The sequence below is a fragment of the Brachyistius frenatus genome, unplaced genomic scaffold (genome assembly GCF_029030835.1).
Source record: "Brachyistius frenatus isolate BFR_SWC_R1_liver_20210118 unplaced genomic scaffold, ASM2903083v1 Contig_4, whole genome shotgun sequence".
Classification (NCBI taxonomy): Eukaryota; Metazoa; Chordata; class Actinopteri; family Embiotocidae; genus Brachyistius; species Brachyistius frenatus.
In genome coordinates, this window is record NW_027210603.1 from 9,312,081 (window position 1) to 9,335,562 (window position 23,482).

At 41.9% G+C, this 23,482-nt stretch overlaps 1 protein-coding gene across 1 annotated transcript in view; it reads right to left on the bottom strand.

Annotated features, from left to right (window-relative positions):
- Positions 1–21,774, bottom strand: part of pdzrn3b (PDZ domain containing RING finger 3b) — a 99,357-nt gene extending 77,583 nt beyond the window's left edge. Inside the window, exons 1-3 of the mRNA XM_069714502.1 lie at positions 20,938–21,774; positions 15,881–15,967; positions 13,850–13,957 (exon numbers count right to left, since the gene is read on the bottom strand). Of these exons, the coding sequence (XP_069570603.1) occupies positions 13,850–13,957; positions 15,881–15,967; positions 20,938–21,651 (909 nt within the window). The 5' untranslated portion in view covers positions 21,652–21,774. The remainder of the gene's footprint in view (positions 1–13,849; positions 13,958–15,880; positions 15,968–20,937) is intronic.
- Between the last annotated feature and the right edge of the window lie 1,708 nt (positions 21,775–23,482).

Consider the following 23,482-nt stretch of genomic DNA (forward strand, 5'->3'; position numbering starts at 1 on the left):
AAAGAGACGTTTGATCACAGCTCCGTCAGCCTGCCCCCTAATGTACACGCTTACATAAATATTGACCGTATTTGCGAGGGCCGTGTAAATTGTTCGGTGGTAGAAAAAGCAGAGAGATAGCTGAGGCACGCTCGACGAAGTCCTCTAGGCTTTGAACACGTTTGAAAAGTGTTGACTTTTGCCACTTGATGAATCACTCATTCTTCAAATAAATCCCCTGATAATGAAGCATGTTTGCCCACTTGAATGGATGTGGTACATACATGCTGATGTCCGCTGGTTCGGGCGAGATGAAAAACAAATCCGCTTATTTAACACTTGCAGACAGATAGTGATCGATGAGAAAGGCATTTGTCTAGACACATTTTGAAAGAGCCTTCGAAAGGTTAGCTCTAGTAAGGAGATTTGTATATTTGTCTAAAAACCTGCCTGACAGATGATGTTGTGCAAATAAACTTTAACTGCGGATAAAGCCTGACTTGTGAGCAGCTCTGTTCTTAATGTCGGAATTTTCAGAACGAGTGGAGGAGAGCGGCTGTGGAAAAAAACTGTCTATTGTTGCTGCCATTCAGTCACCCTGCACGGTAAATCTTTCAACAAAGGTCACAAAGTGCAGCACATTTGGTTCAGATCAGTAAGGTCACGACCCACGCAGGGTTTATTTGGACCTTTGCACTAAAATAATTACACCGCTCTGACTTCTGCTGTGACAGACATTAACAGTCTGGAACCACTTCTCTTTCTAACCCCTACCTGTAACGTGAACTTAGGGGGTGGGGAGGCAGCTTGGTGCCATGAACATTTCCTAATTATTGTTTGAATTATGTGAGTCCTGGAAGTGGAAATATTTCTTACAGGAGGTGAAATGCTTCTCTGGGGCGAGGAGAGTGTGTCAGTATTGCGGTTGTGGTTTGTCTGCAGGAGCAAGTCGGCTACTTGGAGGTAAGGGACTGGGAGGAGGTCCAGATGAAACAGAGGAGCTTTCATTTTATCTTTAAGAACAGAATTCAGCCAGACATGCGGCTTTTATTTTCACAGCAAGTTGAGCACACAGCGATGATGTTTGAAAATATTATTGCAACCATCAAATCCATAAAAAATAAAAATAAAAAAAAAGACAGTAAACCTACAGATGTTGGGGGGGCTTGTCCTGGGTGGCCATCCCAGTAGTATTTGCCCCATGTTGTGCAAGACTGTTGTCTCTCAACAGACTGAGCAGCAGCCGTGCTGTTCAAACAGCATCAACTTTCCAAAAATCAGATAAAGGCCTTGTCTTGATGTGCCAAGGGACAGCTGGGAGAGGGCTTACATTTCTTTGGCTTCAATTCAAGGAATTTGAGTCGTAGAGCACAACGCACACCCTTTACCTGAGAGACCTCGTTTTAAATCTTCAACTCCACGCTAAGACAGCAGCCATGCAACAACACTACAGCTTGTGCAGAAACTACCGTTTCACGTATAACGTGGATACATGTTTCTATTTCTTCTATTAAAGTCGAAGATAGAACTGGGGTTGTGTGCGTTTTTTATTTTCACAAGTCCAAAAATAAAGGGCCTTGTGTAAGATCCGCTGTGTGTGGAAGCCATGCCCCAGCAGTCAGCATGCCTTTGCTGAGAGACAGCAGCTGTTGGCCTGATATAGCATGACTAGTGAGCAGAGAGGCCACTGTGTTGAAACCAGCCTTGTTCTACGACCGACTACAGATAGTCTTCTTTAATGATGGCGGAGGGGAAAATAAGGATATTCAGGTTGTCATTCTCACTATGAAAGCACAAAAACAAAACAATTAAAGAATGATGTCAAATTTGAATTATTTTTTTTAAAGCCAAAAAGAGTGATGCTGTTTCCCCCTTTCTGTGGCCCAATTCTGCTTTATCTTCATCAGTCCTGCTTCAGGTGGCTGGATTCCTCAGCTCTCATACTTTCCCTGTTTGGCTTTGTTCTGTTATCGCCAAAAGTGCATGTCCTGGCAGAATAAGGCAAGATGCCTTATGATATGAAAACAAAAGAGAAATAGATATCTGGTGTAAATCTTGTCTCAGAGATGGTAGATAGAATTTATTGGGCTTGGGCAGGTTGAGCAAAACCTCCACCAACATGAAAAGAGAAAAGACCTCTGCAGAATAAATTATGAGCTGCGATCAAAAAGTTCAGAGACTTTTCCTGTTGCACATGAACGAAACACAGCACAGTAATATGCATGGAGCAGAGGGAAGCAATAACTTTTGTGACCAAGTATTCCAGGTTACGCTGCTTGATCGTCATCACGACCCGTGTTACACACGTTATGGTGCATGGTACATGTGTATTTGTGATTTCACCATAGACTTGTGCAGACCCTTGAAATGCTTCATAAAGCCTACAGCAATAAAGCAATGAGCCAGGCCAGGTGTTGCAACTTCCTTCCCTTCCACAAAAATTTTACACACACCTTGATGTGCCCTCTCTGCTTAAGTCCATGGTGAAATCACAAAAGCGATCAAGCAACATAACATAAAATACTTACCCATGAAAGTTATTGCTGCACATACTTATTACCGTGTTGCCCTCTGTTTGTGCGGTTGGTTTGGAGCAAAGTCAGAGAGTCAGTGGCCTGTGTTTAAGAAAATTCAATTAGGAGTTAAACCTCTCTTTTAAGATCTGCAAGACAAAATCCTTGCTCTATGTTCTTTTTTTTAACATATCTGTATTCACTGATGCACACAAACTGGGACACTTCAAAAGAAATCAATGTCTCAGCCTGCTATAATTTTCCATCTTCCCTCCCGGCACTGGCAGCCACCTCCAGTTTATTTTCAGGGTAAACCATCTCAGAAGAAGCAAGTGTGGAAACTGTAGTGACAAAAGGCTTAATTTCCCTCCGTTTAAAATTAAGCCCGAGGCAGCTGGGCTTATGGTGTTATGGGCATTAAAAAAGAGCCAATAATGGACTCACAAAGGCCTATTGTCCAACCTGGATAGGCATGACGCTAGAGACATTAGACATTAAATTACGCTTCTTTTCCTTTTCTTGGCCCACTCCAGCTTTCTGCTTTGAGACTACTGTTTTCATAGGAGGGAAAATATTCTTTTTAAAGTTAGCTGGGAACTCTTACTCAGGGGGATATCCTTTACCACCTGCACATATCAATCACACCAGAGCTCAGCAAAAAGATGGAGGAAAGAAGGGGGGAAAAAATCCGCTTGGATCTCCCTCCAAGATGCAGACAAAATGGCTGCCACTGCGTGTCCGTTGGCATACCTGTTTGATTAAATGCTACATACTCTTGCTGAGGTTCTAATCAAAGCACCCCTCTGTTAGCGCGGAGTAAAGGTATCTTTATTGACACCTTGGCGTTGACCTTGGCACGGGGCTGTGTGCTCTCAGCCGGTGGTCCTGGGCTTCTCCCAAATTATTTTCTCTGCCTGAAAACGATCGTATGTCATAATCTACAGGAATTTGTGGACACAACCCACTCAACCCCAGGTACAAGATGTGCCATTTTAAGAAGCGGACAAAATGCTCATTGGCTCAGCATGAATAAAAGAGACAAGTTATTGAACATATGCTTTTCATAAAACAGATTAATAGAACTCATGAAATATAGAAATTCTGTTTTTTCAGCTTCGGTAATGATACAAACTACTCAATGATACAGAACATGTGGAATATATCACTGCGCATATTGTGCACAGGTGGAATAAAAGCACAGACAAGTGCGCACTTACAGGGAGGGCACTGGTATTTTCTCAAAGAAAAGGGGAGTACCTGGAGAAAGCACACTGTACATCCCACTATAGAATAACTCATCCTCTGAGGTGAGAAAAACTAAATAACAGGAGAAGGGACGTCCGGGGGGGAGGCGCCTGCAGAATCTCTCTCTCTCTCTCTCTCTCTCTCTCTCTCTCTCTCTCTCTCTCTCTTTCTCCTCATCCCTGAAAAGCTTGCTTTGCTCAATGAGCCAGCTCCGGCCGTTCCTCCGGGCCGTTTGTCAAAAGGAAAGAGGAAGTCTTCAATGAGAAAGAGAGGTGAGCACTTGAAAGGGAACATCTCTCTCAGGGGAACCAGAGAAAGGCCAGAGCAAAGCGGAGTAACAGAGATGGAGAACCACACCGATGAACAATGTTTTATATTTGCACACATTTGCATGAGAAAAGGCAGCGCAGCAGCCACCAGTTCCAATAGTGAGCCGGTGAATGGACTTTCTCGGAAGAGGCTTGGGACTCTAAAGCCAGTTGTGTTGTCGGGATTAGTTGGTAGAGAGAAGAAAACATTTTGATAAGGGAGGCCAGGCTTCCACTTCTTACTACTTATGTCGGACAGTCTGACCATGGGCCAAACTTTGCTGCTGGCACATAACATCATTCACCATCCACAGACAGGATGCTAAAGTTGAAAAAGAGCAGGTGTTCTATTAATTTTGCACTGCAGGGCTACTGTACATAAATATGTTAAGTTAAGCCACATGTGCAACCCAAGTCAATGTGCATTGATGTAGTCCAATTAGCCCAGATATTACTGAACATCTGTCACATACAGGAGGGACAATTATGTACGGTGATGTCAGCCCTGTGTGTTTTGCATCTGTTAAGTCCTAATGGAGCCCCAGAAAATTAAAGCTAACATCTGCTGGCAGCACTATCAACCATGGCCACAGTGCCACTGCAGTGTGAAGGGCCCGATTAGGCCCACTTCAGACTTGCTCTGATGGTCAGGTTGCCACAGAGGCCATACTTTTTGGAAAACTTTATGGAAAAGTTTCTTATTATGCAGGGAAATGTTATGTACTGGGTTTCAATGTTGGTGTTTTTTAAGGATTTAATTGTAAGCAAATGGTCAATGTAGTTTGGAACAATTGATTATATGGCAATCACCATGAGCACTCACTACAGCAGACACATGAGAATTGCACTAAATCAGAAGCAGACAAGTGCCTAAAACAGGAGACACAATGGAAGTATCACAGAAAAATGGTTACCTACTTGTAATCCAATCCCATTCAGTCAAATGTGCTTCAGGAAACATACACTTTCAAAAACAGGCAATGTCCTGGCTAAATCTAATAAAATTTGGTCTGAAATGTCAAGACTGACAGCTAATCTGAGTTTAGCGACCCAAACGCACTGCATTGGCCGGATTCATCTGCATTGAGCTTAGATAGAGTGCACTAGACTGCTGAATGCACTACATGGCTCGCCGCGCCACATTCATCACGCGCTGTGCGACCGTCATCACCTGCTCTACAGTGAGGGCAGCAACCCAAAGCACGTCCCCTCGCCTCGCAGAGAATTTAAAGTTCTTGAAGGCTGGGAGGCAGCGAGAAGTAATGCTAAAATCATCAGCTCTCACCCTGGACTCCTCTTTCTAATCCAGCTGTCCCTGTTGATGGCCGGTCCTGCACTTTATAAATTCTGAGGAACCACCAAGTTGAATGATTTCAGAAGTTAAGATAAGATGTAGTGCTTCATAATGTAATATAGTGAGACCACAAGGGCAGACTGAGTTGCGGAAACATTAAAGACACTGAATTCAGAACTTTTCTGTGCCACCGATGATGTCACACTGCAAAAGAAAGAGTCAATCCTATTGTACATGATTAACGACGAGTTGAGATTAAAGACATACAGAGCTGTGGGAAAAGAAACGAGGTCCACTTCATCATCTCACTAGAGCAACAACTGTAATGGTTCCATATGAGCAAAAGACAAGCACTCTCTGGCACTTTGATTGATGAGCGAAATCGATAGCCTATAATCTCACAGTGCCACACAAACCATGTTTAAATCACTGTCACCATATAGTAATTTCCATAGCAACAAATACACGTGTCACAAAGTCTGCCGCCAACAAGCGAGAGACAGAATCTGTGTTTTAAATCAGGAAAGTCCCTGCGTGTATCATCGTGCTGTTTGTGGTGGTCATATAACAGACTCCCGAGGATCCAGTTGTTGTGTCAGGCGACATACAAGCTGCAGGCACTGTTCTGATGGATTTTTATTCCACAAAATGTTAGCAATAAAAAGATTTTTAAAAAAAAATCAACAAACAAAGCTACATGCACGTCAGCATCTCGTGATTTATTCTTAAATCTACCACTAAGGCTTGGCAGCTGTCTCTACACTTAATTGACGTCCCTGCATGGACTCAACAGTCCCCATTTAGTTTTTATGTTTGTCATAATGCCCCTATCTATCAGCTCTAAGTGGAACACACTACCTCTATACGGGCCTAATATTTAACTACTTTTAGTTTATTTGACAAAACTACCAAAGTGACATATTTTACTGCCACTTCTGCTGACTGTTCCTAAAGCTCAGACAGAAATTAGTAAAACTCCTCTACAGAGGAAAGATTTACAACTTCTTAAATGTAGCAACACAGTTTTTTGTACTGTGGTCGACACAATGCAAGATAAATCTGCTGACAACTGTCATCATTTTCATTAAGCAGATGGTTTTAGGACTGTGCCACTGTTTCGGTTTTGTTCCCTTGTGACATTCCTCTTGTGATCATCTCAAATATTAAGAAAGCTACATTGACGCACTGTGATATTTTTAGTGCCGTTAAATGTAAGACAAAAGACAAGACTGCAGTGATATTAAACTGTGGTCTCTCAGCTTCATGTGGAGTTTCTTGGTATGTGAACAGATTGTTGTCAATTTGAGGAGAAGATACTGGTCTTTATGTTACATTATGAATCTTGTATAGTATTGTGTGGGGATGTGTATTTTGTACTTTTCCATACTCAAATTCATCTAAGAACGTAACTTTCATCTCATTTCAAAGGTAATGTGTTCCGCGACACCATAATGAACTTTAAGTACCTTCTATCCCTCTATTATCACTTACATTTTGCATGAGTTTATCGCACATGCTGTTTTATCTGGTCCCGTTTTACATTATCTGTTTTTGTTGTTCTATCTTGATTGTGTTCTCTATTTCATGGTCCTCTGTAATACACTTTGTAACTGTTCTGAAAAGTGCTATATAAATAACGTTTGTGATCATTAATTTCTCGACAATATACATTTTTATTATTAATTTGAAAAATATAAAACTGCAACTAAATAGGTGTTTTAAATGACAGCATAAGAAATTGCCGTCAAGTATTCAGTAAAATCGAACATATTACTGTGGTTTGTTGTACATCTGATGTTTTGTGACCAAAGCCAAACAGACTGCTGAAGTCACTCCCTGTTTTGTGTCTAACTCAACCGTAGAGCTGCTGTCAGCCATTCTTGCTGTTGCCACGTCACACCCTATGATGTCACTCCGTCAACAATTCTGAATATTGCCATTATCACAATATTAATTATTTCATTATATCAAAAACTATACTGATGTTATCATAAAATACATAAAATACCACACCCCTAAAAGGATAGATGTAAATCTTACACTGCTCATACCAGAGGAAGCTGTCCTTCTGTCTTATACTTTGCAAATGTCTTAGCTAAATGTGATTATCTGTATACGAGTCTAATAAAGAATGGCCTCATACCTTTTCTCAAGGTTTTTACCAGATGGAAACACACTTGCCTCCAGTCTACTAAGAGAGAGAGAGAGATGGGGAGAGAGATACTGGTAGGTACAGAGAGCGACTGGGAGAGGGTGGGTGGTGATTAACATGCTTGAGTCAGGATGCATTTCAGAGGGGCACTGGGAGGAAACGACGGGCCATTACAGCCCAACTAAGGGTCTGTTAATCAGCCTATTAGGGTTTAATTGAGGGTAGTTAATTAGGAGTCGCTGGGCAGTCTGTGCTTGGGGGCCAGGGGCTGACATGAGAAGCAGCTGGCAGAGAAACCTGAGCTGATTGTTGCTCTTCATTTACACAAGGCCAGTGATTGATTGGCAGGAAAATTAGCTTTAATTACACCTGTCTATTTCTACCCGTTTTAAACCTTTTAGGAGCCATAAATTTAAGCCACAGCTTCAGTGAACGAGAAGACTATGTTGGAGCAGAGCAAACACATTTACAGTGTGCCCAGACTGTACGTCTCCACAAAAATCATCAAGTGCCGGCTTGCCTTTGAGGACACAAGCTGTTTAAACTGAGTGGAAAGTACAATAAAAAAAAATAAAAAGGAGAATACAGACAAAAGCAGCATTCTGGCTGCAGCAAAGCTTCACTCACTTCACACCATCTCCACACTGAGACGACGCCACATCTTAAAAATCTTATTTTTTTCCCCCATACGGAGCAGTGGAAAACAAAGATGTGCTTGTCCTCACTTCTTAAAACCAGCACCGCATAGGGCAGCGGCTACCACCAGAAGCTGATTATGGACTCTTTAAAGTTAGATTTGATTTAATGTCCTGCTCCTGCCTCAGCTGGACCACGGGGCACAGGAATGTGGCTCGCTGCTAGGATTGGCCCACTTAGCCTGGGGTGGATTCATCCTGTCGAGGGCCAGTCAGGAGTAACAGAGCGGGGCCACATTCAGCTCACCCCATCTGGGGAATAAACACGCTGCCTGCGCAGGGGCCAAAATCCAATAAAAGGCCTGACAAAGACCTGCTTCTTGCCTCTGAATGCCAAACAACATGTGATCCCCCTTAGGGAAATAACTTCTATGTCTGTTCCTCATAGGCCTTCAGGTCAGAAATAACGCCTGGGGAACTTTTGGCATATGTCCTGCTGAGGATGCCATGTGCTGTGACAACTTATTAGTGACATTGGGGTCTAGCCAATCACACCATTCTGTTATAGGCCAAAATGGAGTACAGGCTTGTTAGCATGTATGCTTTGGGCCCACCTCCAACACAGCTCGCTTCTCATTTCTGTCAGTCAAGTGCTATCTGGCTGGGCTTTATATGCTCTCTGGCCTGGTGACTTGATACTTGAGAAACTGCAGGGAGGTTTGAGGTGTTTAGTGCTTCACTGTGAGGTGACCCCGCAACTCATACGGCCAGTGGCAAGTAAGGAACTGCAGATATACTCGCTGAAAGAGTGTCACAGCTCCTAATTTTACATATAGATGTGAAATTAATAAGTTTTCAACAGCTACGGCGCATTTAACTTTAACTACAAGGCCAATGCCTTCTGATTAGTAGAAGCTGTAGCAATAAGATCACGGAAACAGGTTGTGTCAAACATCATAATGCCGAAGTGGGCGTCTCAGGACTGGTGCTTAATTCTATATCAGCATTGCCGCAATAGTAGCTGGATTTAGAGCAGCATGTTTTGCATTTCATTTGATTGTGACCCTTGGCATTTCTCCACCACATTCCTCCTCCTCTTTCCTGAGCTAATCGTGCAAGCAATACAGGCGGGTAAAATGAAGAGAGGCAACTGCCAGCTCCAACAGCATCATCTATTAAAAAAACTGCCTGCCGCAAACACGTCTCTTCTCTTTGGTCCATGTTGTAAGACCTTTGAAGTAGCTGACACTGAATGAAAAAGCTGTTTTGTTGACTATTAGCCCGCTAATCTCCACTTTTTAATTCCGCTGACACTCACATTGTTTTAGCCTGGACACACTTCTCATGGCGAGTCCGCCCTCCGACCCAAAAACACACACGCAACCTCATATAGAGCTGGTATGTTCCAGTGTCAGTTTATTTTAAAGTAGTTGTTGGCGCTCACCCTCTGTGACCCGAGAATGTTTGCTGAGGGTTTACAAGGCAGCATTTACAACAGCAGCCCAGGCGTCTCTGTTCTCTTCCTATTTTCACACTTAGGAGCCCACACAGAAAACATCCCCTTCACACTGAGAGCTCTGGGATTGTGACTTTGCCATATTGCACAAGCGAAGAGGCTTGAAGAAAGTGGGAAGGTCATTTTTGTAGGAAAATACACAGCAGTAATGGACTCTTGCCAGCATTGCTCAAAGTGAGGAGAAGCTGCAGACTAAATTTACATGGCAAACAAAGTCTAAATAATATGTAAATAGTCATTCAGCTATCTGAGGACAGGATTAGTGAGTAGAGCCCTTACCAGACTAATCCCACTGTGAAACTGAATCTGAACTTATTTATCAAATCCTGGTGCAAACAGGGGCAGAGCCTTACCAGAGGACTAAGAGTTTTCAGCTTGCAGAGGGGCAAGCAAAAGCAAACACAGTGCAAGCTTTTTTTTTTATGAGAAAAATGTCTGCCTGAACAAGGAGGTATTCATGTGCTTATTCATACCAGCCTGTCGCTCTGTTAGACGACAGCCATCTGCCATCACACTCCCCCGCTAAAGAGCCTGTTATAGGAGGACGAGCCATGGATCATCATGTACATATTACATCTATATAGACTTACTGGAACTAACACCTCTACTACAGGAAGAGAAAACAGCTCGGCGGCGGGTGACAGGGCTGTGGTTTCTCTGCCTCCTCAGGTAAACAAGCATTTCACTGCTCCGTGTAACGTGATTGTCCTTTTGCAGAGCAGTTGATCCCCATAGCAGCGTTATGCTATGCCTTGTGAATGGCTGTCAAAATGATCGCCTCCGTAGGCTTGTAAAGCAATTCAAAAAAGGCAAACATTTTGTCTTTTCACTGTAATGGAAAATGAGGGTGGTGAGGCTCATAACAAAACATTACAAAATTCTGAATTCTGTCTTTAAAGTTGCAGTGAACATTTCTTTTAAGTGTGACTCAAATGACAATGTGAAAAGGGATCATTTGTACCCCCTTTCACATTACAATCCCTTGAAATCAAAACACCAAAATCTGAAATCGACATCATTCTGTGAAGCCTTTTAGCCCTTTTTAGCCCACTGTTTTGGTTTTCAAGCTAGTATCTCCTTCAGCAGACTTGTTTCCACTGTTAACAGCTCCAGGCAGCTGTTTACAGTGAGAAAGCTCTGATATACCCAATAAAAACTACCTGTGCAGTAACAGACAAAGACTGCAACTAGCGAATGAGCATATCAAAGCATTTTGCAACGAAAGAGCTGGATTGTAGCACTACAAGGATGGTGACTATTGGATTTGTATTCTGAAATGTGGCAACAAAAATTACTTAATGATTCCTGTTGTATTCGGAGTTTTTTGCAACAGTCCAAAGTGTGAAAAAAGAAAAGAAAAAATGTAACTTTAAAATGATATATTTCATTGTTTTTGACCACAAAAAAAAATACTAATCTGGTAATCAATTGTTCAATTAATTCAGACAATCAATCACCTGCTCATGTTAAGGTCCCATAGTTTACACTTTTCTGGTATTGTATTTGCAGTCTTGATATCCATAGGAAGATATTTTGTGGATTAAAGCACCAAAAACCCTCTCAATATAGTTATACATCACTTTTCTTAAGGTTCTCTCTGGAGCTCTACAAACAATAGCCTGTTTGGGGTTTTTAGCATATAAGCCCCATGACAGAATGACCTCGCCATGTTTTCTTCCACAAACAAAGTTGGACAGTGGGCCGTGCTGAAGTGCTGAAGATATGTGACATCTGCGTTTCTGAGATCACCAAAGTCCAAACGACAGTTGCTGAATACCGCCGTTGTTCATTTCTCTGTGGACTGGGCCTATATACACTTTCACAGTATCTATGTAGCACCATACCTGCTTTGTTATCAAAAGAGAGATGGAAATCTGAATTTATACTAAATGGGACCTTTTAAAGTTGATGAGCAAAGATCACAAAGATTTGCTTTTTTTCTTTTTGTGTCGGTAAATTGGATTTCCTTACGTTTTGGACTAGCAGTCTGACAAATGCTTAATTTGAAAAGTGAGATAATGTCTTCAAAACCATTCTGAAGAAAGCCCCTTGGGCTCAAGGACATATTGGCCAGACTAAAGATTACAACAATACATTGGAAAAACTATCAACCAGTTGACTGATCATGAAAGTAATCACCAGTTGTAGCCCTAAACACAAGAAAAAGACATATCTTGTTTGGTTTTTACACATGCTTATTTTGGTCATTCTGAAAAGGAAGTAACTATTTTCTCAAGCAATGATGGTATCTGCATCTAGTAGTGTATTTTAAAAACGTATTACTAAACTCACTTCTAAAACTCCATACACCATTACTCCATAATGTAACTGATGTCATACTATATCTCCCAGAATAACAATACTTCCCGAGAGATGTGATGAGAAACTAGATTTAAAGGCGTCTGCACTGTGCCCCACATACGATGCTAAATATGACAAAAATCACAGGTTCTTGGTTTCAAAACATGAACATGAAACTGCCTTTAGGCGCTCTGGATTAATTTCCTCAGATTCGCCACTGTAAACCACAGAATTCACAAACCCAGTCACCTGTGGTTAAACATGCAACCCACACAAATTGTGTCATGACGTTGCATTTCTCATTGTGGTCTGAAAAAAAACATGACATGGAACTTTTTTGCTTCAACCTGTCAACAAAGAAGGAGTCTTGGAAATATGAACCACATCCTAGATCAAGTTTCCCCTCCGATGAAAAGCCCCAATGAAGAATATCAACTCCAAACTGTCTATACATTTCTATTTCAATGGTTGAATGATTTATTTTGCTGGGTTTTGTCGCGTAATCCCTCACCTCTTGAAAAGAAAAGGTCACTTGACTACCTCCTTAGGCTCTTCACGTCCTCCATCGGAGAGATTTTGTGACTTCCCTCACAATAGTTTGAAAACGAGACAAACACAAGGGCAGCATTATCCTACAGCAAAATCGGAATCATTGTTTTTCTGCAGCTGACAAAGGGTGAATGGCTATCTCAGCATTAAATCCCACAGCAGATACCCTCTCTAGTAACCAAATGTCTTCTGGCCCATTAACACAAATGCCTAGCCATCCTGCCATCACACACACCCGGGCACACACTTGCACACAAAAACAGATACTGCAGATGCTTGTAAAGATGCATACTTGTACACGCTCTTGTGACATATGAGCTAATCTCTCTTCGCGCATCAACTGGTGTTCCTTTTTGGCCTGAAGTCACCAAGAGCTGAGTGAATTGCTGGTTCAACCTGCCCTTTGTCAGTGGATCACATATCAAATCTCAAGTTGCAGGAAGCATTGAGACACTTGATTGTGCTACTTGAAGAGATTATAAGTAAGGTCTAACAAATTACATCTTAGTTATGGCTTTGCTGTATTTACAACCACTTAATTTAGAACCACAACATGAGGCTTGTGCCAGAAGACTTGTGGCATGATTTAAGTAGTTAGCAATAGCATTCGACTGCCTGAATGACAGGGTAGAGTGATCAAGACAGTCCAGATGTTGGAGTCTTCTTTTCTTGTAAACACTTTCCACAAACATCTCAATGAGCAATGTGCTGGTCAACATGCTCTAGGGCAATTTCACTGAGGTTTGACAATAAAGCCAGTGACAAACCATATTTGTCATCTTGTGGCATGCGGTAATACACACTTGTAATCCACAAAAACCTCTCATTTCAATGCAGCCATTGTATAAGAGTCTGTTTGACAACTGTCTTATAAAAGCAACCTTTGTAATGTTGAGTTTTTCAACGCATCCCTCAAGTTTGACCTCAGGGTGAGCTGGCCTTTCCACACGAGATTCTGTTTAAAGGCGAGAGGAGGATGCTATACGGCAGCTCTGTCATAAGGGATTTGTTAGCTTGAAAGCAAACACAGGGCTCTCTCTCTAAACTCTCTCAAAAACCAAAGACAGACAGCCTCGCCTCAGGTTTATCTCCATCTATCTGCAACGATGCTCCACTGAAGAAAGCCTTGGCCTGAGTGTTGATTGCTTGAAGTATGCAACGTTAGCTGTCTGCAGGATTTACTTTCAGGAGGTCAAATTAAAAGCCCAAAATGCAAACTCAGAGATCACTGACATAAATATGGAGTGATGCTTTTATGTTTTCTTGCATCTTTATAGTGCAGACAGCAATTTACACAACATCAACTTTTCCTTTTTTCTCCCTGTTCACATGAAATACTTCAGTGTGTGTCACATACCTCTATTATTCTGTCGTGGATTTGAAGGCCTCCCTCTTTGTCCGCTGGACCTTTCTCTACAATCTTGGATACAAAGATCCCTTCGTTTGAAGTGCTGTCATTGTCGTCCTGTGGAATAAATTGTGGTTATTATCTGTAGTATAACAAAAGCACAGTGCTCAGATTGTTAAGGAGAATGGTACACACAGCTAACAACGTTCAATAAATCCGTAGGTGTAGTGCTGCTGGAATGTACCGGAGAGATTTTCCACCACTTTTGAGAAAATAAAATGGTCAAAGTTCTCTTGATTCAGTTGACTGTAAATTAAAGTGATAGAAATATCTAGGCTACATTAATGACTATTATATGTAAACGTGCCTCAACAGTGGCTACACAACTTTAGAACTGAGCTACAACACAGTGCGCATGCCCATGTGTGAGCTCCTGCACACGCCCATGTGCATGTTCGTTTGCAAGCATCACAGGTGCAATCCTGTGCTTCAACAAATAGCACTACTCCCCTGAAATAAAAAAAAACATCTAAAAATCCAGACACACAAAACCCACAAATACGTTTGAAGGCTGGACACCAGTACGGCTAAGTGGGAAAATATGTCATTTTGTAAATTAGGTGAACTGACCCTTTTCCTCTGCCCTTGATTGTGGACTTTAGGATTAGTTTTACCTTCAGATGCTCCCCGGGCCTTGAGGGTTGACCCTGGCTAACAAAAGGCCCTAAATGTTGACATGTTGAAATAGTCTGCATCCAACACAGTGGCCATGACCCCCAGACTCAGAGCTAAGGTTTAAAATCAATGAAAAACGTCTTTTTTTGCACTCCGAAAAACCTCATGGAACGTGTTCCACACTCCTGCTGAGCTCTGCAACACAATTGCAATTTAATAGGATACTTAAAGAGACCTCAGAAGTCTCAGTGCAGATGCTAATTAATAATTTCTGGTCTGCTTCCTCTTGCAGGGCCATCATGTACAGTGTTAACACTGCAATACTTTATTGTAAATTCTTCACCAAGCTGCCTTCTTTGCCTTACAACTACCCCTATCTTTAGAGTTGTAGACAAACTAGCCCATCTAGAGACCACAAAACCTGACAGCTGATTGCTCTTACCAGTATAACAGCCACATGAAACACATGTGTCAAATACTACTGGGATATTAGCTATTTCCATTCTAATGAATAGCTTCTTACACACACACTATTGATTTGAGGCCAGCGGAGAAAGCAAAAGCCAGATATTATCTCTGCAGTCATACAGTCGAGTTTGATGCATGGCTCTGTCACAACAGCGAGGCAGGTCGCAAATACAAGACTGTGGACTTGGGTGAAAAAAAAAAAGAGCTTTTTTTTTATGTGTAGATCTTTTTATAGTTTCCTACTATAAAAAGTTTTACTGTGATAATCTATGTCGCTACAGAAAAGTGCATCACTGTGGCTGTGGAAAAACAAGCCTGTAACAGTGTAGTACAGTATTGTTGAAATAGATGTGTGGAATATCCTTTCAATAGGACCTTGGCTGCAGAAAGAAGCTCCATGTATGGAAGATAGAACCGTAACCAGTGTTGAGATATTTTCAACCCTTCACTCAGCGGAGATTGTGGCATCATTAATGACTTTTACTTCAGAGCCTCGAGGCAGAAAGTGGCTGTGAAAGGTTCAGGCTGGGATAGAAGACCCTTTCCTCTCCTCTATGTTTACCTCACCACCAAAATCCCCTCAATTAGAGACAAAACAACTGCGGTTAAAGCCATAATCCCAGATTTAACTCTCATAAAAGTAATTATAGTTTTTTTTTAATCTGTAATGCCAAATCCGCTAAACCAGACCAATATATAAACACAATAAAACTTGATAGATGCGGTCCATCTATCCACAGACTAGAACACATGCACGACTGTCTAAGTTGTGTCAGTCAGTACAGAGAAGGCTTGTGGTCCTTCAAGTATGTGCTATTCATTCCTGGGTTGCCATATGACACTTGGCTGATCACTGGGGGGAGATTAAGCCCTCAAGACGCTTGGCTTTCAACCTACCACGCATGGCCTTCCTCCTATGATGTTAAAACCCAGCGATCCATCCTCACGAAGAAGGACAACAGTCACGCTTTTAGTCTCGCCTTCCTACGGACAGACAGAAGAAAGACATGTAATGGCAGGAGGTTATTAATAGTAATCTATTATTAACTCCAGGTGAGCTGCAGAATGATTGAACAGAGTACTTACAGAAAAAGAACAGATCAGAAAAAATGATTAGCGACCTTATTAGCAGGGGAGCTGAAACACATAAAATAGAATGAGTTGTATGGGGTAATACTCTTTACTACACATTAAGAGATGACATGAAAGTGGAACGTTGGAAATTGGCTTAATGGCCTCCCACAAATCCTCAGATTAATCGATTTTTGAGAAAAATTGTCACTTCAAAGTGTGTCATTTTTAAACCACAAGAGCTGAACTGTATTTCAATTTTTAACAGTATCATACAAGCTGTGATAAATTCCAATTTTAAACGCATCTGTTGATTTCAACAGCTACAACTGCATCTCGGCTAAGTCTACTCATCTGTAGCTAAGTGACGTTCATTTTGTGGGTTAATCAAACGACATGAAGGAGACTATTGAGTATTGTCTGTGAAGCTAACGGTAATACTAGTTTAAGAAGTTAAGTTGCAGAGCTCTCAACAGTATCTCTGTTTGTTGCAACTTCCCAACTGCAAAGGTGGACCAAAAGGTTCCAAGACGTGCACGGAGCAGGTGGACGCTATAACCTTTATGAGTAAGTATTCCAAGTTCAATTGCGCGATCAACATCAGCACTTGAGTTCCACATGTTTTTCTGACCACTGGCTGGCCCATTGGCATTTTCTCCATGGATATGAGCAAAGAACGTACATACATTTTTTTGTCAAACTTGAAAAGCTTGAGAACGCCAAAGGCAATGAATGAACCGGGCAAAGTTTTTAAAGTGGAATTCGTGTTTCAGAACGTCAATGTCCAAGACCAAAGGAGGTAAAAAATGCAACCAGTTGGTGATTAGCTTTCTGTCAGTCAACTAATCAATTTATCGACAAATCTTTGCAGCTCTAGTATACTTACAGTTATAAATGACCTTGTTACAACCAGTACACAAATATAGGTCTGGACATGAATTAATTAAAATGCTCACAATTTTAATATCGATCCCACTAAAAATATGACATTAGAAAAAGTCCTTAACATGTCCAACCTTAACCTTTACCCTCTTCCGCCGCTCAGCCAGCCCAGCAAGCAGAAATGACCAGGTCAAAGAAGAGTCTATAACCCCTCCTTCTCGCAAACTGTTGTCCTTTGTAAATTAATACACCAGCCGACCTCTTACTCAGGAGCAACATGACATGAAAACCTCTGGGAAACTCGCAGAGTCAGCCCTTTAATCTGTTTTTGTAAGCGGGATTTAGAGGGGAGTTATGAGGTAACATAATTTCAGCTGCCACTCCAGTATGCTGCGACACAGAGAGCCTAAATATAAAACAGATATTATTGGCATGTACAGTGTCCTGACTGCCATATAGGCTAAAAACAGCATCATGTCAGGCCATGCTGGAATGTGCGCTCCTGCACTGTCAAGGCAGCATTAGCAACACATGCTTCCGAATTATAGCGACTATCAGTGTCACTATCAGCGTCACTATCAGCGACTATCAGCGTCACTGTCAACAAGAAGACAGTTGGACATTACACTGGGTTGAATTTGACAAATGAAAGCAACAAAGCAAAAGGCTATTCCATCCACTTGACTTACACTGAATCTACCACAAGCCTCAGAACAAATTGGATGGGTTTTAAAAAGGAGGATTCGCATTTCATCTGCTAGACCTATCAAAATGAACTGCGAGTGATTAGGGAGTGTGTTTTTTTTTTTTATCCCTCCCCACATCTGCGAACAATCTAGGAAAGCTCTAATCCCTAAAAAATGAAGTAAATCTCCACAGAAGGCAATGCATTTACTGAGACATCAGGTGTGCCGAGGTGATAAAAAAAAATAAAAAAAATAATAATACCAAAAAAAAGCAAAACATGATCATGCAGACGTCATTTGAGGGTTGAGAAACACATGGGAGAAATGTCGAGTAAACACGTTGAATGGAAAAAGAATAGTTTGTTACTAAGGAAAGAAAACAGTGAAACTTTAGTCTGCTGCTGACTGGTGACTTGGCACGCTCACGGTGAGCCTTCACCTCAGCACCCGTCACACTTTCCAGGTTTGTCCTCCATCAAGCTGCCTTCTCTCCATCTACCTCTTAACATCTAATTATAGTGGATGGAACTGTATTGCGGAACAAAAAAAAGGAAAATATTGATTTACAAACTGCTGGCATGTGATCACGGAGGCAGAAACTCAGTGACCTAGTGACCTCGGGCATTTCAGCAGGTTAAAGATACTGTACGGTAGATTTCAAATCAATTAGAGGGTTATTCCACACTGAAGATAAGGGGTTTATTACAAAGCAACTAATAGATTTATTTTTTGAAGGAAGGAGCCATTTTTCGTCACTTCATGGTGGCTTCTATTAATGTGATCTCTGCCGTCTTCAATTGACATCCATGCGTGTGAAGTAACTAATAGGCTACATTATTCTATTAAATTATCTCAAATTCAATGCTTTAAAATCATTCCACAATTAGCCTAATCAGATTGAGCCCGTGATTAACCCAGCAACTTCAATGGAGGCTTGATGTCTTGTAATGTTAGAAAGACGCTCTTTATTGCATCAAGAAGCTCAAACGCTGTCATCCATAACAGGCAAAGATCGAGGAGCTTGGTTCCAAGCAGAGATCTGAGGCTGAATGGAAAGTGTGACAATACTTGTAGCAGGCCTGAAGTGAGTCAGAGAAAGAGAGATCTGAACTATTTATGCCTGTTTTTGCTTTGTTTTACTGCTCTTCCTGGCTCACCCAAGACATTTAACATTCAGTGCTATTATTGGAAACTCCAGTCAGGTTTTCCACAGGTCGTCCTGATCTCCTTTGCAGTCGCTGACTGGTTATTAAAAGAAGACATTAGAATCCTCCATCTGGCTCAGGAAGCCTAAGCCAAGCAGCGACGGAGACTCAGAAACTAAAGTAGGTTACCCATCAAACGTCACATGAAGTGACAAGTCTGTATTCACTGTTTGACAGGGATTGTAGGAACTAAATATGTCATAACAAACCCGCATTAGACCCACTGACATTCTCAATTGTGAAGGCTATTTGCCCTCCATTTAGCTGTACAAGATCCATGGTGTTGTGAATGCTGGCTCACTAGCACGGCTTCAAAGGCGCAGAGCCATCATACCTGTCATTACCTGGGCTTTTCCTGCTATGGCAAGTTTCAATATCCCCCATGAGAGATGATTTAAGAGACATAGATGTAATCAGACTTGATAACAACCGATTACTGACATCACAAAAACGAAGCGAGACCCTGAGTGACTGCAAGTCGTCCGCCTCCCACAGCTAATCCCACTTGTGCTGCTCTGTTTAATATTGCCATTTGTGCATTGAGGGACTCTAACCAAACAATCCTGTTCACTGCTTGACTAGATCTAATGAAAAATGAAAGCTTACTAACTAACGTCATCTTTCAGAGTGATGTGTCTTCTTATTCCGGCCTGCTTTTTCCTCTTGTGTGGATGATTTCCGAAACGGTTCCCATCTCCGTTATGTATGTTTAAGGAGCGTCTTAAGTGAGGACCTTATTTCCTTTGTTAGTGTTAATAGAGCCGCACTGGAAATAATGCACTTAATCTCAGTGGTGGGACCGAGATGCCGCTGTCAAGAAAACTATAATGACAACCTGCGCTACAGGCCCAGCAAGCTTCTTTTTATACCAGCATCAATGATTTCACAATTTCCCCGCATCGGTTTGATGCCTAATTTACCAGTCTACTGGAACATAGTTTGGTGCATGGGAACTGAGCTCATGACAAACACATGAAGCTGCCAAGCAAAAACAACTTAACGGAAAAATGAAAGAAGAGTACATTCTTGAACGATATCACTTAGTAACAGACTTCTCTGACAAAAATAAGGGGGTAAGAGGCAAAATTAAAGGACGACATAAAACCATTTTCCCTTCATTTTCCTGTCTTTATGGTACACTGTGTGTTAGCCTGATCCCAATCTGACCACTCCCCTCTGATGATCACAGCAGAAGCATCCCACCATACGCTAATTTAATTCATTAAGTGACTGATGAAAGTCTGCATCCTTTATGATGTTGATAATTGGCCATTAGCTTTTTAAATTTGAACCATAAAACATCCTTACACCAGAGGCTCCTGGGCTTTTGCCTCAATAGGGGCCTTGTATTTACCCATACTGTTAACCAGAGATCAAGCTGTAATTCTACATCCTTTAACGCTATGTCACACGTCACCCATTATCACAGCATTCCCCAGAACATTGGGATTTTAAGGGCCTTTCAGCGCCTCAGTAGCACAGTTGAGGCCCTTATTGCTCATGCAACTTCGGTGCCAGGAGCCCTGCTGCAGCCCTGATTTTCAATTGTTAGGATTGTCTCGGGGAAAAGGGACGACCATTCGATGACAGAAAGCCTCCAACAAAGCATGCTGCCAGGAGCCAATGTAACTGGAACCTGGCTCTTGTTGTGTACAGAACTGCAGTAAATATTTGGCCCTCCCCAGGGACTGCCAGCTGGTCAGAGGCACAGCTGACATCCATGTCTCAAAATAAAGACAGCCAAGAAACAAAGGCTCTCTCTGCACTGTAAGGACTTCTTAGAAACTTTCAAGAAGGAGAAAAAATGATCAATGAGTTCGTCTTCCATTTGTATTTGGGGTGGGAAAAAAAAAAAGTAGCAAACAACATGGAGGTCCAATAAAAGTACCAGAGTGCAAGCGAGCCTGCTGAGAAAGATATTGTACTGCCTATAAAGTTGTCCCTGAAACATTTGTACAGAAAAGTGTCTAAACTTTCTGAAATGTGCATTTTCATTTTTTTTTCTTTGTATTGAAACCATTTAACACTGACAGAACAAACGTTTTCTCCCAGTATCAAAGTAAAAAGCTTGAGAGAGGTACTTCTGCTTCCTCTGAGCAGAAAGTTTTACCTTGCAGGAGAAAGCCACGGTCTTGGTGAGGGAGTCGATCCTGTCGCTGTACTCGGTGAATTTCTTCTGATATTTCAGCGCTGTCATCTGCAGCTCGCTGTGCACGGCGGAAAGTTGCGCCAGCAGCGACTTCTCCCTCTTGTTGGCTTTAATAGTCTGCTTCTTGAACTCTCTATCCAGGATGATCATTTTGCAGTGCAGCGCGCTGTTGTGTGCTTTCAGGGCTCTCAGGCAGCAGTGGCTGTTGAATTTCTGCTCTTTGTGGGTGAGCATCAGCCCGCAGCCGGTCTCGCAAATCCCCACCGGTCTGTAGTCGCACGTCTCCCGCATGTGAGCATCCATGTCCCTCAGGCTGAGCACCTCGGTGCATCCTTTATTCCTGCACTTCGCCGGGGAGTAGTCGCACATCTCGGCGTGCTCGGCCAGATGCTGCAGCTTCACCACGGCATCGCAGCCCCGCGCGTGGTTGTCACATTTAATCTCCAGCTTCAGGATGAGGTTTTTCAGGGGCAGGACGTGGTTCAGCTCTTTGGTGGAGATCCGCTGACATTTGACGGGGCAGCTGCTCTGCTGGACGACCCAGGGCAGCACGCACCCGGAGCAGAAGACGTGACCGCACGGAGTCGTCAGCGGGTCCTCCAGGACTTTATTGCACAAGTTGCATTTGAAATCCGGGTCCACGGTCCCCTTGAAGCGGTCCAGCTCGAATCCCATGGTTTTCCAAAAATCCAAATTCAAACTTGTGGGCTCCCCACCCCCGCGGATCTGAGTCGGAGCAGTGGGGCGTTTTTAGCTGGTCATTGGAGGAGCGCTCGCAGAGACCGACTACAAGCTCTCCTCACTGTGTCTAAACTCTACTAATTGACCGAGACTTTTGATGCCTTCAGGTGCGCCTCGGAAGCCAATCCTCTAAAGTTGGAAAAGTTTGTAAGCCTGAAAAATAAATGCTTTCTTCACCTTGTCATACGCTAACACACTTATTGTGTAACTGTAAAATGAAAAAGATCAGATTTGAATAAAGAACATTGTTGTTAAAGGCGATTTCTCACACATTAAAGACTTCAAGGAGCTTTCTATTCTACAGTATTCCAGTATTTATTTTGTTTTGATGACGTGGCTCATTTGTCTGAAAAATATAAAATTTGAATTATTCCTATACTCCCCTCCCGTGACCTCAAATGTTAAAGGCTACACTTCTGACAGTCTGTGAAGGCAACATTCCTTGGGGCGAAAGCGTGGAAGAATGTTCTACCGTAACTACTCCTGCAACGGCGCATTAGCTAAGTTTGGCTTTTTCCTGTCAAAATATACAAGTTTTATGAGAAGAGTTTTGTCTAACTGCTTGAAGCCACTGACAACATCCTTATTGTTATTTATTACCAAAATATAGGCCGAGTAAAACTTCCAGGGACTAATGTGAGAAGTTATAAACTTCACTTAAGGCCCGTTTTAATTTTCACACATTTTCTTGAATTGTAACGTACAAATCCTTTGAAGGAATAAAATGACGAAATATTAGGGCCACATTAAGGAAAGAAAATGTTTGTATTTATATGTATTTACATAATAGTGTTTATATATTTATTTATTTATAGTTTCCAAAAATAAAGTTGAAATACCATTTGGAGAATAGACAAGTCAAGAGGTTGATCAAACAGAGCATAATCAAACAGAATTAAAACAGTCAGGTAGACTTAATCATAAGAAGAAAAAAGCAATACAAACAATAAAAAGCCAGATTAAGCCAAAGGAAAACACACAAAAATGTTGGCGCAGTAAATAATGAATTAATTGGAGGTTAATGTGGAAAGCCAGTGAGAAATAAATATTTTTTTTTCAAAGGGTTTTGAACACTGGTATAGAAGTTGACGAGCTGATATAGAGGGAGAAGTTGTTCCAACAGAGAAGCAACAGAGAAGGCTGACTCAGCCCTGGTAGTGAGATTATGTCGAGGAACTAAGAGCTGCTGTTCAAAAGACCTGAGTGAGCAACATGGAGGGCTGCAACAGGTCGGACTGATAGGCAGGGGCTGCTCTATTTAGGTACAATAAAGACAACGTTTACAATAAAGTCAACATTCAAGATTAAAGCAAAACTATTGAAAATCAAACTACAGTACCTGCTGTAGTGCATATACTTCTACTAAAGGTCTTGTGTAGATGAACTGGTAAAATTGTACTTCAGAATTGGCTTTAATAACAAGAAATGTTTTTCTCTGTTGTGTGACGTGATCCTTAGCGATAAGGATTAGGACTCCGAAGACATATTGCCTTGTAAATTGCATCTGTTCGGAAGGCAAAGCCAAACTAACTTGAAAGAGGTGGCAGCAGTGAAATAGCTGGTGCGGGACAGATGCAGATGGTTACACCTGCACGCACTACTGAGAGGATATGTTGTATTCCAGGACGTAAAAAAGACGAGATCAAGTCGTTTGATCCTGCAGGTTTGGAACTCAGGCGAGTGTTGCATGGGAAGCAGGCATTACCGCAACAAAGGTCCTATTGCGCTATGGCATTGCTATTAATGGTTAATAATGATTTCAATC